We start from the raw sequence: 16,671 nt of genomic DNA on the forward strand, positions 1-16,671 counted from the left end.
GGTCTCGTTTGGCTTCCTTGACTGTATCTACATCCTTATACACTTGTTTGATCTTGACTACAAAATTAGTAAAACTGTAGAAGATTTATTACGTATCTAGTTCTTGATCCTCTAATGCTTCCTTAAGCTTGTCCTTAAGGTAGGGTTCAAACTAGTCATGTACAGCCCCTTAAAAAAAGGTAGCTATATATAATACTTTCTTTTTATTTGTATCTACTGCTTATACATAAAATAAGAAGTTGATTCTTAGTTAGTTTAAGAATTCTTGAAGTCTCTTTTAGTCTCTATAAAAGAGATCTGGTAATGTAACCTTGAACTGTACGTTCCTTCCTTAGCCCTTAATAGTGGCGGTAGGTCCTGAGGCTACTAACATAGTATATGCCTTAGGTGACATGTATAATATCTGTTTAACTATACTTAGTGTTCTCAAGAGTAGTAGTTAAAGTGTTAAGGCTTAACTAGTTAAGACAAGTCTTAACTAGAAGCTGGGTCTAAAGGGTTAGTTAGGTAGAACAGGAAGTGCAGTAAACAATACTAAGATGTCTTCAACTTAGGTATAAGCTGATAACATGAGTTGACTATGAAGACTATAAAACTATCTAGGAAATGAGCGTGCTTATATAGAGTAGGAAACTTGTGCTCTTAAGTGCTCACAACGGAACACCTTGTAGCATTGCTCATGCGGAGACGTCCTAGAGCATTGCTCATGCGGAGACGTCTTTAAGCATTGTTCCCAAGTGCTTATAGATGAGCACCTCTGAACACTACATCGGGAGCTACCGACCTTATAGGCAGTTTAGGGTCCGGTAGACTTGTCCAAGCCTGTCATAGCTTCTTTACAGAGCGCCAGGCAATCCCTTAGTGCCTGTCTGTGCTTAGCGTGTTTACGTGCTATAACATAAAGCATTTTAATTCTTTTACAAAGCTAATTAATTCGACTATAAAATGCCTGCTTATTATTAATAGCTATAAATCTTATTATATAATTAATTTCATTAAATTTAGCAATTTACATAATATTATTCTACTTATTTTACTCTTTTATATTACTTATTATTTTTAGCTATTAGATATAGCCTGTTTTAGTCCTTTATAATATTAGTATTTAGCTAAAGTTAAAGCTTATAGTCAATTTAACAGCACATATATTAAAAAAACTAATTTTTTATATTTTTATTAAAGAGCTAAAGCAATAGCTCTTAATTCAGAGAATATTAATACAGAATTTAAAGCAACAGGTCTTATTCTGTGTGATCTGCAATATATTTATAACAAAATAGCTTATATATAATCAAGTACCTCTTCTAATTCAGATTTAAACAAAGTATTAGAGTAAACAAAACAAGAGATTAGCACTATATATTAATGTTAGCAATTTATCAAAACGTTAGTAGAGGATGTACCTAATAAGCGAATTCTACTTAATAAAATTAGTGCTCTTGACGCTGAAAACGCTATTTTGCTTAAAACTAACGCTGAGTTAGTTGCGAATGCTTGTATAAGCAAAAGAGCAAACAAACAGCTATCTATAGAGGGTAGATGCTTATCTAAGAAAAATGCGGAGGAGCTCAGGGCACAAGCAGCAGAAAAGGAGGCACAAAAGGAGGCGAAAAAGGCTCAAGCGCTTGAGAAAAAGGCTGCTGCAGCTATTAGAAAAGCTGAACAGCAGCGAAATAAGGCTTTACGTCAATTAGCAAGAGCCGCAGGGGGGTTAGAAGAGAAGAGACGGCTGCCTCCGAGATCCAGGGCAAAATGCAATTATCTACTATGGATCGAGGAGGATGTATTCGAATAGGGAACAACACCATAGATCTCTATTCTATTTCCTATTTAGGCAGTCTGTATGACTTCAAAAATGTTAATAGTGAGCTGAATTCGCTGTAACAGCGCTGGCGAGGGTTGTGCCAAGCAATTTGGTGCTGCACGATGGGGTATGCTGCACGAGGGGGTCAGCTACGTTACGGAGTACAGCCAATTTTGTAAGTATATTTACGCACGCTGCTCCTTAAAAGATACGCAACATGCTTTCTACGCAGGTCAAACACTGTCACCATCCCAGCGAGGCAGATCATCACTGGCAGCCTAGATTCAGACTTGACGCCAAGGATCATACTCCCTCTTTTCTACGAGCACGAGACTCGATCCCAGTTTACTCCGGTTTACCATCCCTCCTTTCATAGGACCGGAATTTTAATATTAACATCAAGATAAAGTTTGTGAAATCTTGCAAATCATAAGTTTGCTGCTTATTTAATGGAAGGTAAATTCTGGCAGAGCCAAAATAGCAGGTTACAAAACTGTATTTCATTGGTAAGGAGTGCAATGATCGCTTCCTAATCCTTTCAGATTGTGAACTGCTCTGACTGTCTAAGCTTCATGGTGTTGGTCTGGGTGTAGTATCTGCTTCCTATACCATCCTATTGTTGACTTTCTTTGTTCCGATTGTGGAATAGAAACTAACAAAGACTTCCTACTGTCTCTGCTTTGTCTCGGAACATTGGCTCTTTGATGGCTACGTTGTCGAACCTAGTCTTGCCATCTTCTCTGCTTTGTGCTATTGTTGGAATTAGCTTTACCCCGAATAGCCCTTTGTCTCGGTACATAGCATAATAGATACACTCAGCGCTGCACAATTTGATTTTCTGTTTTGGTTGTCTCATCCTCGCCAAGAAGAACCTCTAATATCCCAATTCTACGGGTTAGTGCTGCAGGACAGCTCTATCACCATCATGGCTCACAGTTATGCTTTCAATTACATTGTTTCTACAGTAAGCAAAGCCTTCGATCCGCAGAACGATCCGAGAGTCTCCGCAATCGTCGAGGAATACCGTCGAACCGTGGATGACCACAACAAATCACCAACTTGGGCTCTCCACGTAAAGCGACGGCAAGCTTTCGCCAAACTTCAGCGACTCCACAACGAAGTGAAGACTCGAATCAAGGCAGAAATCATCGAGCACGAGGACTCTTCATTGTTCTTTGACGACGACCTTGACAAGCAGAAGATCTACTGGGCAGTCATGCAAAGTCATGGTGAGCTTGATCCAGTCAATAACTCTGATAGCAAGCAAGCTAATTCAATGGATCTTAGGATCATACACGACAGCCTACCGCAGCCCGAAGTCAAACGCAAAACTCCGAGCCTCCGGTTGGGCACAGTCAAGGACAACTATCGATTCTGTAATCATCCAGGTTGTGACTGGAAGACCGAACTCTACATTGGGTCCACTTACATCCTCCAAAACCATATGATAACGGACCATGGGAAGAGACTCTTTCCTTGCAGAAAGGGATGTCCCGAAGCCTTCAGGACAGGTCCAAGTCGGCAACTTCATGAAATCTCTAAGCACGGTAACTCTGCAGCCTGTCAACCCTCCGAGTCGGAAACGAATGAACAAGCTGAGCTTGATCCAGAAGAAGACCTAACAAAGATTGGCGGACACAATTCGACGGACGTTGATATGAAGGATATCAGTGAAGCAGTTTCCAATGACAATGATGGCCTCAACAAGGAATGCTACCAAGAAATCAACATAGAGAATGCGCTTGATGTTGGATATAAACCAGCAGCAAACCTTGGAGAAGATGCCACAGCGGTCGACCCTATTCATTCTACCGCTGCAACAACGGAAGATGCCGTCGGAATAAAAAAACTATCTACCACTTCTGATGGCTCTTTCCACTACTGCACTCACCCAGGGTGCCCCTGGAAGATCAGAGTCCATAAAAACGCCTATAGCACTATCCGAAAGCACATCCGGACCAAGCACCTTGGAATTCGCTACTCATGCCAAGCACCTGGATGCGACATAAGCTACATATCAAATTCTGATCGCCGAAGGCACGAACTCGAGAAGCACGGTATTGTCGCAGCCAAGCCCGAACAGTCAACTATCCTTGTCCAACGCCGGGATGTCAGCTCACTTTCATCTCTCCATCTCACCGCGATGAGCATGCACGCTGTGTGCATCGTGAGGGTAGAGTAGAAGTATCTTCAGCACCTAATCCATGAGATAGCCATTTTCTGGTTTGATCTGTTTCACACGGTGGAGGTGAAGATAAGTAGAATGCATTCAATTTCGCAAAGAACCGGATTTTCTCTTCTTACTGTGATATGTCAGGTTGTTGTTTCGGTATTCTGCACCGAATCTTGACCGCGCCTTGGCACCAGTGTGGTTGGTCGTTTCTGCTGCCTGACTAAAGGGATCTGTCACCCGGCTCAACTTCGGCTCCGCCACTGCTTCCTCTGCTCACCCTCTTGCTCACCTCTTCTCCAGTGCCGCTCAGTCTTCGCTGCACCCACACATGTTCCCACTTCTGAGCCACTTGCTGCTCTTAGTGAACCATACCTCATCCTCATCGATCGTCCCTTCAAACTTTTTGTTGGCTGAACGCGAAGGCATGGGCCGCCTATGCGGCCTGTCAAAGTTGTTTTGTAATCTGCCACAGAGATGGTCAAAATCAGCCCCGTCTCGCAAGGACACTTATCGAAACCGGGCCGTCATTTCCAACTGGATGTTGCCAGGCTTGATATGCAATATATGCCTGATAGATTGAAACCGCGAGTGCCAAAATGCCCAGCAGTACAGCGATGAGAACCCCAATTAAAGTTGCGAGCAGGACATATCGGGCTCCGCTCTTTCTTTCCAACCATTTTTCAATCAGTCCATAAGGTGCAGGATTCTGGAGCTCTTCGTAGAGATCCACCATACGAGACCCAAAGTAGTGATATGCGACATCCTCCTCGTCCGAATTACGGATCGAGTTAAATTCAAAGCGCAGGCAATCGGGATCAAAATTGCTCCTAGAGACCAGCGACCGGAGCATGGCCCGGGATTTTGGGTCTGAGTGGGGAAATATGATTTTTTGAATTGAGTCTAGAACCTCGAGAGCAAGCGGTCGCGGGAGTGCGCCGCTGATATCTGTTAGTCATATTTGACATTGAGAGCCTCGAGTCCAATGCTGGACAGTGGAGCAAAGTGTATTACTCACAGTTGTAGGTGTTCAGCCACCGAGCTCACTCTGGCCCGGTCCTTTGTTAGTCTCAAATGCTCTTTTAAGAAAGCAGTATGGTGAAATATCTCCACAACGTGAAGTTTGCGGTCGAGTCTGAGATGACTACGTAAGTCATCCGTTGGTCGGAAGGTCAGCCTCGCTCGCTTTCTCAGTTTATTTGCAGTCAGAGCTGACTTCAGGCCCTGGCCTACGGCAATGCCTTCCTCGTCGTTTAGGCTGGGATGATCTGTCATCGGGAAAGCATTTGCAATGAATTGAGAGAGTGTAACATCGCTGGGCCAGCGTGTCTGGAAAGCGCCATGCTCCAGAAATCTGGGTGAGAGGCTGCATGGGAAGAGGAGAGAGAAGTATTGCAGAATGAGTCCCCAACGATTTGTGTGCCGTATTGAGAGTCGTGGCGTCCACCAGGTCATCTAAGCCCACTATTAAGCTGTTCTAATTCGCTTCTGCAGGACTCAGCCCCCTACCGCTTAGAATTGTAAGCACATTGGTGTGCACAATGCAACATCCTCTGATTGGATACAAGAGAGCTTCCAATTGTCCAAGCCACACCTTGGACTTTGGCAGCCACGCAATCACCAACTTAAGTATCTGCCGCAGGCTTTTTACAGGGGACAATTCCAAGGGCGATGGCTGAGCCAACAATCGACGCAGCCTCCTTGCATCACCATTTTCAAGTATTCTCGCACTTATCCATTCTCTTACTTTTGTTGAGAGTCTACCCATACAGTTATCCTCGGCTTCATGGAAAGCATGACCCCTCAAATGGTAACCACTTCGAATGCTTGCAGCGTAGTCGGCCGGCGCCCTGTGGAGGACTCTGTAGCTGAGAGAGCTGTTGATGAGGAATGGCGTGCTGCATTATCCGATAGCATTGCGGCTGCATCTTCCCAAATGGCACAGTACTCCAACGAGCCGCCTACGAAGCAGAACCCCAAATCGCGGTGTAAATCATCGACGGCGCCAGACTCGGGTTACTCTTCACAGGTCAGCTCTCCGAACAATCCGAGCCAGGGAACGTTGGCTGGCAAAGAGAGTATAGAATATCCATCTAGAAGACGCTTCCCAAGAAAACCCAAGAAGCTGCGAATATACGACAAACCAATAGATCAACCAACGCAGACTCGTTTCCTGGATTTGAAGGTACTGTTTGGGCGCACGTTGCATGAATTCTTGGCCAAAAAGAAGGTCACATTCACTGCCATTCAGATGCGCCTCAGCGTCTTGGGCGAAGATGAGGCCTCTGCGAAGCCATGGATCATTATCGCTTGTGAAAAGGCAACATTGAAGACAGTGAAGCAGTTCTTTGGCCAAACAGATATCAAAGAGGAGCTTCAAGCAAATACCGGCGAATGGCCAGCATTCGAGCTAATCATTTGTGACCGAGCTCTAAGGCTGCTGACCGCCGACATTGACATCGAAGTCTTCGCTCACGACCGGGACTACATTAAAGGTCTCTTCGCGCGAAGTGCCTGTGGAATGGCGATAAAAGCGGCAGTGGGCGAGAAAGCGCGTACCGCAACCCTCGGAGGCATCATTGAGGTGCTTAGCAAAACGGGGGAAATCAAGCGCTATGGCTTACGGCTGGCCATATTCTACCTGGTGACTCAATGTTGGGTGCATTGGAGAATGAACTTGAAATCAAGAGTGTAAAGGAAGACGGATTGGACACCGATGACTCGCAAGCTGAATCTTACGCCGCCCAGGAAAGTAACCTTGAACCCCCAGACCGTCCGCATTTGGACCATCCGTTTTCGGACAGCAACGAGGAAGAATTTGAGATTGAGTTCGGCTATGGTTCGATGTCGCCCAGTAACGATTCGGCCTCTCAGGGACGAGAAGAGCAGTCAGGTGAACACAACCCGAGCTATTTGATGAATATTGGACGTACTGTTGCTCATTCAGGCCAAAGCAAGCCATCTATGTTGACGAATATTGGACGTATTGTTGCTCATTCAAGCCAAAGCAAGCCATCTATGGAAGAAGACTGCAACAGAGATTGGGCTTTGATCGAACTTAATGAAGCCCAACGAGATATTGGAAATTGTCTAATCGACGGGCGTGGTGACTCGACTCCTTTTCCGTTACAATTGACCCAAGTTGTGGAACAGAAAATCCTTCAGATTGACGGGGAAAGGCCTGTTGGCGTCATAAGAACGTCGCCCAGCCCAAGCTGGGGCGTACTGTCGAGGGCTTGGTCATTTATCATGATATCTCCGGGCAACGCGTTCACCGAGACATATACGCTTACCTTAGGACCTAAATCAGGTGAATTATGCGACTTCTTGGTATTCTCTCCTCTGTTCTTGCTGATTTCTTTTAATAGGGTTGAAAGCTGGCGATAGCGGTTCCTGGGTTTTTGATTGTCAGAACTACAAGGTCTATGGGCATGTCGTCGCTGTGGACCTATTTGGAGAAGGCATAGTCGTACCCATGCATGCGATCCTCACGGACATAGAGCGAAAATTTAATGCCACTGCCGTTTGGCTTCGTGATCTCCTCGGAAGGCCGGGCGAAACCGAGTTAGTTCCACAACATCTACGGGACATAACGCCAGAAAGAATAGCTCCTATCGGCCCAGATTTATTCACACCCATCAGAAGAGAGTCATCCATTTACTCCGCGTATGCGCCGGAGGAAATATCCCCTCAAGCTCGCGTTCTTCGCGATCTGGACTCACCAGGCCAGTCCAGATCTTTGAAACGCAAAGGCTCTTTCGTCGACTCCGCGTACTCTTCACATCGCGGTTCCCAAACGCATCGTCACTTTTTCTCAACGCGTCGTCCTCGTTTTCCCAACGCGTCGTCACGTTGAGTCTTCAGATCGCAAAGAGGCTGCTGATCAAGATCGGAGCATATTGGACTTTTCATCTTTGGAGCCAAATGATGAACTGTGGTGACTAATCAATGGATAGTGTGTAAAATAGCAAGTTGTTCTATCTAATTCAGTGCGCAAAGAGAGTGTATCTATACGTACAAAGCTGCTATATCAAGCGAAATAGCGCAAAATACAGATACCAAAAATACATGATTCGGGGATGAGTATTGCGGTATTAGTACCTGAATCTTGACCGCACGTCTTGACACCCAATTGGCTTGACTAGGTTTGCAATCCTTACTCAGAAATTAGTCACTCCACTTAACTTCGGCTCAGTCTCTGTTCAGGGTGCACCGCCACTGCTTCTGTTACTTACCCTCTTGCTCATCCTCTGTCCTGGTACTATTTAGCGGTTTTAGTCTCATGAGATATCTGCCGTCTAATCGATTATATTATGATACCAAAATGAATAATATTGATTAATTTCTAATATTAAACTGTAGTATCTATTGCAGTTTTTGTGATTGAAGCGATGAGGTCCAAAAATGGCATCTATCAAATAATGTAGAGCTATGTACATAATTTACAGAGAAACAAAGTTGAATGTAAATCCTCGATGGTCCAGTGGTCAAGATCCCCGCTTGTCAATGTTCAACCGCGGGAGACCAGGTAAGCAATTTCAAGTCAGGTTCATCATAAATATAGCTAAATATATTAAAGGGTTCGATTCCCTGTCGGGGAGGCAACTTTTTGCCTCTTTTGTTCTTTTCAACTTCCTAGTTGCTGATCATTCGTAGAGAGAAACAGGAAAATTCAGTTTTCGATGAACTTGTTATTACCTCAAGTACTGCGAGGTCTATTTTGGTCCATAAAGAATTCAAGGTTATCCTGGCCACGGATTTCGTATAGAATTGCCTCTCTCTTACAACAACTTGTCTCCAGTCCGCCAGATTTACCCGGATTGTTTGCATCCTCTGATTTAGCAACAGCACGCAGTGGGAGGATAGATGGATAGTCATCGTACTCTTCTCTACAGAAAAAGCAATCATTCATCAAGATGTATTGTTGGACCAAAAGGACCGCGGCCCTCAGAGGACCGTTTACTAGCTTTTGTTTGACATGTATGTATAAAGACGAACAAACAAAGACTCACTCTAGAAGAAGGCTCCAGATGTTATTCGTATCTTTACCCCAAAAACGTGTAAAGACCAAAATTGATAGTGCCTTGATCATGACACCAGTTGTCCCAAAATCTCTTTGAGAAGCCATGTAGGCTCGCCCTTTTTAGGCTTGTACCCTTCGTTCGTGCGAGCAAATCCAGCTCCAAGATCTCTAGAATAAATCGTCTATGTTTTGAGGGAGCCGAAGGAGAATCAAAGGCTCTGGCTTTTGGGTGTTCATTTCTTCGCTTTCCCTCTGTGTATGGATTTGTGGGTAAACATATGCCATATATTTGCCCTCTCCAGTGTCTTGTTCCCACAGAGATAGGAGATGGCTCTCTAGCTGCGCGTCCGTGAAGGAGGTGTCGGTAGCTTTCACGGTGAGTTGTATCAACATCAGCTGTGGTGGAGCAAAAGGGTAGTAGTTGTTTGTGCTCTTTTCATCTCTGATTGACCGCGTGCGGAAGTGGCAATTTACCCTTGTCATTCTGTACGTCAATGCCTTCACTGCTGCTGAAATGGGGCTTGGAAATATGAAATAGAGAGGACAAGAAGAACACGACCTACAATAAGACATAAAGATGATCTTTTTTCATTCCTTGGAGCGAGCTCTTGTTGAGAATTCGATATTCCCAGAACGATAGTGCCCTTCAAGTTGTGTGCCATCGATTCTCAAGAGTCAAGCCTTTTGAAATCAGCTGAGAAATCCCTGCTCCTCCTCATCATCATATGTCTCCTGATTAGCATCGCCCACATCACTTTAAACTCCGATAATCCGGAAAACGTTCCTCATCCGTTCCGTCCTCAAATTCCTCTCTCCCAAACAACTCAACCCCTCCCCTCCTTCATATCTGATCCGTCCACAACCAGCAACCTCGACGTGTTCTGAAGCGCAGCTAACGACAAAAGCAACACGAAGTGATCTTCCTGCATCTATAGCGCTCCTCCACCTTTTAACATTCTATGTGTATGATTGAAGAAGCCCTCCACCCCCGAACCAGTCGGTGCCGTGACTTGTCATCGCGACTGGTGGGCAGAGCGGGGAGGCTCCTGTTCAAAAAGCATCATATGAATATTTGACGGTGAAGCGTATCATGATTGGCCAAAGGGGGAGAGCTGGTCATCACGTGTCCTTGACACAAACAGGGGGGTAAGCATTTTCCGTCTTCGTTTCCGCTTCCGCTTCCGCTTCCCTTGATCATCTGCATAGAGGTATGGCTGATGGATGGAGCTGCACAGTCCCTGACTCAGACCTCGGTCTGGTCATGCATTGTTTTGATTACCTTCTCGCGGTTTGGGAAACGAAGCGATGTTATTTAGTGGGTTGGATTTGAGCTTATGGGAGGAGATGCGGTATGTGGGCGAAACATTGTGTTGGTCCGTTGCCTCTTTTGGCGGCACTCGATGTTGGCGAGGTTCGCTCCACAAGACTGGAGGTTAGGGATGGTTATCTTATCGAGGGATTTGTTCATTGCTAGGCAAATTAGCATGTCGTTGGGAATCAACAGAAACTCAGCGTGGACCCCCGGAGCTGGGACACGGTTCCCTTGTTCTATTCTAACAAATATACCAACCTCTTTATCGTGTGGAGGACGCTTTCTTTCCTCTCGCATACTCCATTATCAGTACCGAGACAAAGTTGGTTCCTCCCTGGCACTCCCATGATTCTACCACGGCATGACAGAGCACTTGGTCAGGTCAACAACACATTCCGTCTTCCTCGAACCCCCCGGCCCATCAATTGGGTTCGATAGAGCGTCTCAGTTTTCCCCGACTTTCACATTCCGATCCTCGAGGTCTTACAGCACACATTTCAACCCACCGTCCTCCGCTCTTAAGGCCATAAATCGCCACCCGGCAAAACACGCCATCATGTTCGCTGTAGTTCCTTGCACTCAGCCGCGCTCCTAACAACTACTCACGGATGCATCACAGTGGAGCTTCGATGGCGTTTGCTTGATCACGATATCTGCATCTTAGCACTTTCTCGACCAGACGTTGGCCGCGTCCTTGGGGGCGTACTCAGCCGGAGGCTAGAGGTTCGGTGAGAGATATCGTGGCCATCTTGCTCCCCGAGTATTGCAAGCAGAGGGCCACGAAATCTGTCAATAGACCTCGGTCCAGAGTTCGCGGCTGGGGAGAGTAGGGCCGGGGGGAGGACTTAGGTTGTGAGAGAGTGCAGCTGCCGCTGGGGAAGTCCAGGGCTTCTTGCTGGATCATTCAGATGCACAATGCCGGGTTTACTGGTGGAGAGTTTGTGACGCACCTCCACGTCGTGGCGCGTTTTGGTTGTGGAAATTGGATCCATATTGGCCATGGAAAAGGGCGTCAAGGGCGATGTCGTGGTTTTCGGCGATGAGGATCTTGAGCCTGAAGGTGGTATCTGTGGAGTAGGTGAGCCAGAGTGACTGATCACAGAGTTGGCTACAGGTGCTGGGCTCTGTAAGATTGCTAGAGTGGATAAAGATGTTCCCCGCCGGGAGGTCGGAGGGTGGTGATTTGGGTATCGGGTATCGGGTATGCAGACCATGCGGGTGCGGCGGATGGGCGGGTTGGGATTGGGCTTAAGGATCTGTGCATAATGCCTATGACAAGGGTAGATGAGAAGTATGCTATGGTGGAGGATGCTGGTCCGGCGCTTCGGCCGAAAAAGGTGTCATTGATACGGTGATGCGGTGAATTTGTCAGACACTAGTTTGCTTGCTTGGTAATTCATACTGATGGGACAGAGTGCAGCGTAGTTCAAATGGTTGGTAGAACAGTGAATAGCGGTTGTACAACACAGACGTAGTGGCCGGATTGGGACATCATGCCATACCGCTGGTGAAGTGTGATATCAAGCAGGTAGATGGATTAGTAATCCGGCCGGCACTCCCGGACGCGAGAGTATAAAAACATCCAGGGCAGCAGTCCGCTTCAATCTCGACATCATTGACATCTACTCGATATTCCATCACCGTCACAGCACCGCAAGAGGAATGGCACCCATCAGAATTGGTCTAATTGGCCTCACAGCTACTCCTGGTGCTTGGGCCAACCAAGCTCATCTGCCATATCTGTCACATACGTCCAAATACAAGATCGTTGCTCTGGCAAATTCCAGTGTTGCAGCTGCCGAAGCTGCCATCAAAGAACATAACCTGCCAGCCGATGTCAAAGCCTATGGGTCGCCAGAAGACATAGCCGCTGACCCCGATGTCGACATGGTGGTGGTGAGTGTGACTGTTACCAAGCACTATGAGCTTGTCAAGCCTGCCTTAGAAGCCGGCAAGACAGCCTTCGTCGAATGGCCGCTGGGCTGCAATACAGCTCAAGCAGAAGAATTGACCGAACTTGCAAAAAGGAAGAATGTGAAAACGCTGGTTGGTTTACAAGGTCGGCAGACCAATATCACCCGGACGCTCAAGGAGATTGTTGCCAGTGGCAAGCTGGGCAAAGTGCTCAGCTCAACGGTGGTGACAGAATCGGGGTTCTTCGACCATGAAATTCCCGTCAAGATGAAGTACTTCACCGAGGCGAAAAATGGAGGCAACAACTATACTATCCTCTTCGGGCATTGTCAGTACCCTCATCCACCCTCTCAGATCCAAACGATTAACGTCTGCGGCCAGTTGTCGATAGTTTCGTTGACGTGCTGGGAGACTTCGAACATTCACAAGGGATTCTAGCCAACCAACGACCATTTATCGATCTTGTGTCGGATGGGAAGAAGGTGGAGACTGTCCACAAGGACATTGCCGATCATATCCTGGTGCAAGGGAAGCTTAAGTCTGGGGCGGTAACATCAATATCGGTGAGGACTACCCATCAAGCTGTCAAACGAAGAGACTCTAACCCAATCCAGCTGCGAGCAGGGAAACCTCCTCACATGACGTGGAAGATATTTTTTGAAAGAGGGGAAGTTTCTTTGGAGGCTCCGGGCCCCTCAGTCCAATGGAGTTACGAGAAAGACATGTTGGCCATCAAACAATTTGATTATGCAACGGAAAAAGTAGAAACGATTGACGTGGCAGATATGGAGCTGGAAGACATCAAGACACCATCAAGAATGATTGGCCGAGTCTATGAAGCGTTTGCATCAGGTAGAGAATATCCAACATTCGAACACGCCCTGGAGAACCATCGCCGGCTTGACAGGATTGCCGAGAGCGCAATACATCTGGAGAGGGAGTTGTGAGAGGGATGTCGTATAGGGAGCATGGATCACAAGAATGAAAGGAAATGGATCTGGAGATGGATATGGACATGGATTTGGATATGATTTCAGCTTCGAGACGAGAAGAAAAGGGGGAGATGACGCTAAGCTGAAAGGAGTTAGCAGCACACGGACACTGAAGTCCATGTCATTTTCTTGGCATCATCCAACATGGCTGGACAGTCAACGACTCAACCACCTCCAAAACAACCATCAAGACACACTCTTTAGGCGCTGTCACGCCATCGAAGCACGTTTTCGTTCTCAGCCTGTTTCACCTCGAGAGGGACGCCACCTGTGAGCATGGACGGCAATTCATCTGGGTCCGATGCAAGGGGAGGGTAGAAGCACAACCCTTTGTTCATCCCTTCCCCCTTTTCTCCTCTCGTAATTTGTCCCACCTCAACAGCCTGCTTCTCTTTGCGGTCTACTTGTGCTCCCAACTTCTCGCAGGAAAAATTCTGATTATGACCTGGAATTGGCAAGTTTCTAGCACCCTTCCTATGCAAGGCAGCTCTTGCGCGTGGTACGAAGGGATAAGTGATAAGATGCAACCCAATAAAGTCATGTTCTCGGACACCATTTGCTCTCTATCGGTGAGTCACTACCAAAGGAGTCTCTTTTCTACGACTGTATGTCTCAGCGCCTGGTCTGCGTGATCATTTCCCGGACCACTTACATCAGTATTTCTCTGTTTCGTCTTTCCACATGTCTTCAGTTCCATACTCCGATATGGGTTTCTCGTTGGCGACACCATTTCGGAAACTTTCTCATTTTCCTCCTAGCCCACCAACCTCACTTCAGGGAATTCCCAAAATTCTGAAACGTCAAGCTTCTCGTTTTCGTATGCTGAGGATCTTGACAAGGACTTCTACAGTGGAATCATCCAGACGTCCAGTGGCAGAAACGGCTCTGCACACTGATGGTCGCTTCCGTAGTGCGGAAAAGTGCCCAGAGCACGAGGAGGCTATCCTAGCATCCTCCCGTACCACGGATGAAATACAGCAGCCATTCGCACCTGTTCCGCCCGGTCCCCCAATGATCAATGTCCAGGAAGAATTGCTGTCAAGGCCGAAGTCAAAGGAACTCAGGAGAATGCCCCAAAGCTATCGTGACTTGAAAGCCGCTGGATCTAAGGATCAAGTCTGCTCAGAGTTGCTAAAGCCATCCCTGAAAACACCCGAGTTGCTGCCCAGTCCTCTGCCCTCGGAGGGTGATGATAATTATAATGGCTGCTTTGCCTTCCGAAACCCGAAAGAGGCCGGACCCAATCCAACCACCTTTGTGGAAAGCTCGTATGAGTTCGAGGGCATTGTCATGGGCTACTGCGAAGACAATTTCCGTGAACGCGCCTCACGTTTCAGAAGTCCTTTGGTTGGTGGACTTGAACGACAACGGTGTCCTGCCACAACCCCTCCCAAGCAGCCCGTGGACTCTTATACATCCATTTTCATGCGAACTCCGCCCACGTCAAACATGTCTGCCACTTTGAGATCTCCCAAAAGAGAGCGATCCGCTAGCTTGTCCAGTGAAGCAACATGGCTATCTAAGAGTTACTCCAGTCAGGACAGTTCGACCTGCTTTGGCCAGCTTGAGAGAATCAAGACGAGTGAGACGCGGCTTGCTGAGAAGTCAAGACGATGTTGTCAAATTGTTCCAGGTCCTATCGACGACTGGCCTACTACATCTTGCCCAGGGGTACGGAAGGCAGTAAGCTACCCAGCAGCGGTTTTGTATCTGGGACTTGCTCACCATTAACTAGTGTTATGCTACAGTCATTAACCCTGGCAAGGCGAGTGACATTTGGGTGCCCCGGCCGAGTCCAATGAAGTCACGGTCAACCAATCGTTCCAGTCCGGGCGAGTCCCAACATGTGCCAGGAACACCGGAAAGGAAGCTCTTCGAAATCTCAGCATTCAGCCCTTGGGATTCACCTACAGAGCGTCAGTCTAGCGCACAATACTGTGGAGACACAAGTAGCCCATTCGCCAAGATAGCCAGCTATGGGAATCTCAATTGCCCGTTCAAACAGTCCACGCCCAGCAGAAGCACAGTGTTACCACCACGGAAATCTTCTCTGAGCGCAGCCCTCCGCATGTCTCCCATCTCCGTATCTCCCTCCTTCAGCACGTCAACCTTGGCATCGGTAAAGAGTCCTTCTGAGAGTCTGTCCCGCTCAGCCGGTGGAGCTCAGCAGGTAGTACACCCAGAATGCGAAGCCTGGGCTAAATGTGAAGATATTGCCAGGATCCTCGACGACCTTGAGCGATCTGTAAATGAATATCCTTCGGGCCTTCTTCAGCTCGACACCCCAGTTGTACTTCAGATCCGGCACCCTCAGTCACTCGACGAAGTACACATGAGTTGCCTTAGCAAAATCTTTCCCGCGGTCCACGCCCAACACCTCTCCGCTCTCGCCGCTACGCTTATTGCACAATCCTACCTGACAAGATTGAGTCCAGATGCAGAACAGTCTATTTCAATTGCCAGTCTCGCCGCGACTTCTAACCAATTACCCAACAACATCACCACGAAAACTGGGACGACGCTTGGGATCCACTTGGCTGATGTTACGTCAGTACATGTACCGGCACAGGCGCTGCGGAAGAGGGCAATCGTTGTTCAGGCGGCGCTGCATGTCAGCGTGAGGAAGATTATGATTATGGTTTGTGGAAGGTTCGATGAGCTGCTTTGGAGGACATTGATGTGCTTGGTAGAAACGGTGGAGCAGGGATGATGACTATTCTGCTTGTATGGAGCTTCCGCGGTTTGAAAGGTGTGAGCACTCAATGTTAGGTTTTGATCTGTCTCTGTATCAGTGATGTCTGCGAAGCTATCACGGCTTTCAAGCCGGAAAACATAATCTGCCAGATAAGTTCCGCTTAGCTACTATTACTAAAGTAGTACTCCGTAAAGCAGGGCAGTCAAGAGCCAAGTGCCAAGAGCCAAGTGCCAGAGCCCGCGTCTTGGCAGTTGAGCGGTTCCGCTCGTATTCGCTAACTACTAGTAGTTCTATTTCTTCACGCCATAAAAGCCAACTTCATTTCGTGCCAAAGTCTCATCAATCATTGGCGACACCTATGTATATACATATACTAGATCAACCCTCTTCAGACTGATTCTAGAGTGCCTTCGTCGCCAAAGATGTGGAGGCAATAGCCAGATAATCCGACAAGCAATATTCCGACGCCTGTTGTTTCTGTTGACAGCCCTCTGCCTTCACGTAGACCCCTGTCACTGTCACTGTCACTGTCACTACCACTACATTGATGAGGCACCCTCAAGCGCTACTTTCTATGCTTCTCACGTAACGCGAGCACCTACTGCCACTGCCACTGCACAATCCGTAGCTTCAAAAACAGCATGGCGAATCCAGCCAACACCCCCTTCGACGCCATCCAATCCGCACCCATCGACCTCACCACATCGTTCGACCCATCCCAGATATCCGGATCCACCATCCTCATCACAGGCGGGGCCTCC

The 16,671-nt window shown here is 47.4% G+C and overlaps 4 protein-coding genes across 4 annotated transcripts in view; 3 read left to right on the forward strand and 1 right to left on the reverse strand.

Annotated features, from left to right (window-relative positions):
* Positions 1-2,729: 2,729 nt before the first annotated feature.
* EPUS_08222 (uncharacterized protein) lies at positions 2,730-3,986 on the forward strand (the record flags this gene model as incomplete). Its single annotated transcript, XM_007804235.1, has 1 exon — positions 2,730-3,986. The coding sequence occupies one exon, from the start codon at positions 2,730-2,732 to the stop codon at positions 3,984-3,986; it is 1,257 nt and encodes a 418-aa protein (XP_007802426.1).
* A 475-nt stretch (positions 3,987-4,461) lies between these two features.
* EPUS_08223 (uncharacterized protein) lies at positions 4,462-5,249 on the reverse strand (the record flags this gene model as incomplete). The annotated part of the gene is made up of 2 exons (XM_007804236.1): positions 4,462-4,915; positions 4,993-5,249. 2 exons carry the CDS (start codon positions 5,247-5,249, stop codon positions 4,462-4,464), a joined length of 711 nt encoding a protein of 236 aa, XP_007802427.1.
* Positions 5,250-5,769: 520 nt separating this feature from the next.
* On the forward strand, positions 5,770-7,830 carry EPUS_08224 (uncharacterized protein; the record flags this gene model as incomplete). Its single annotated transcript, XM_007804237.1, has 3 exons — positions 5,770-6,513; positions 6,567-7,284; positions 7,343-7,830. The coding sequence occupies 3 exons, from the start codon at positions 5,770-5,772 to the stop codon at positions 7,828-7,830; spliced, it is 1,950 nt and encodes a 649-aa protein (XP_007802428.1).
* Positions 7,831-11,308: 3,478 nt separating this feature from the next.
* Positions 11,309-16,671, forward strand: part of EPUS_08225 (uncharacterized protein) — a gene marked incomplete at both ends in the record, with an annotated part of 6,336 nt that continues 973 nt past the window's right edge. The window contains 5 exons of the mRNA XM_007804238.1: positions 11,309-11,387; positions 12,009-12,551; positions 12,605-13,166; positions 14,127-14,898; positions 14,951-15,853. Coding sequence (XP_007802429.1) covers positions 11,309-11,387; positions 12,009-12,551; positions 12,605-13,166; positions 14,127-14,898; positions 14,951-15,853 — 2,859 coding nt within the window. The remainder of the gene's footprint in view (positions 11,388-12,008; positions 12,552-12,604; positions 13,167-14,126; positions 14,899-14,950; positions 15,854-16,671) is intronic.

The sequence above is a fragment of the Endocarpon pusillum genome, assembly GCF_000464535.1.
Source record: "Endocarpon pusillum Z07020 unplaced genomic scaffold scaffold3052, whole genome shotgun sequence".
Taxonomy (NCBI): Eukaryota; Fungi; Ascomycota; class Eurotiomycetes; order Verrucariales; family Verrucariaceae; genus Endocarpon; species Endocarpon pusillum.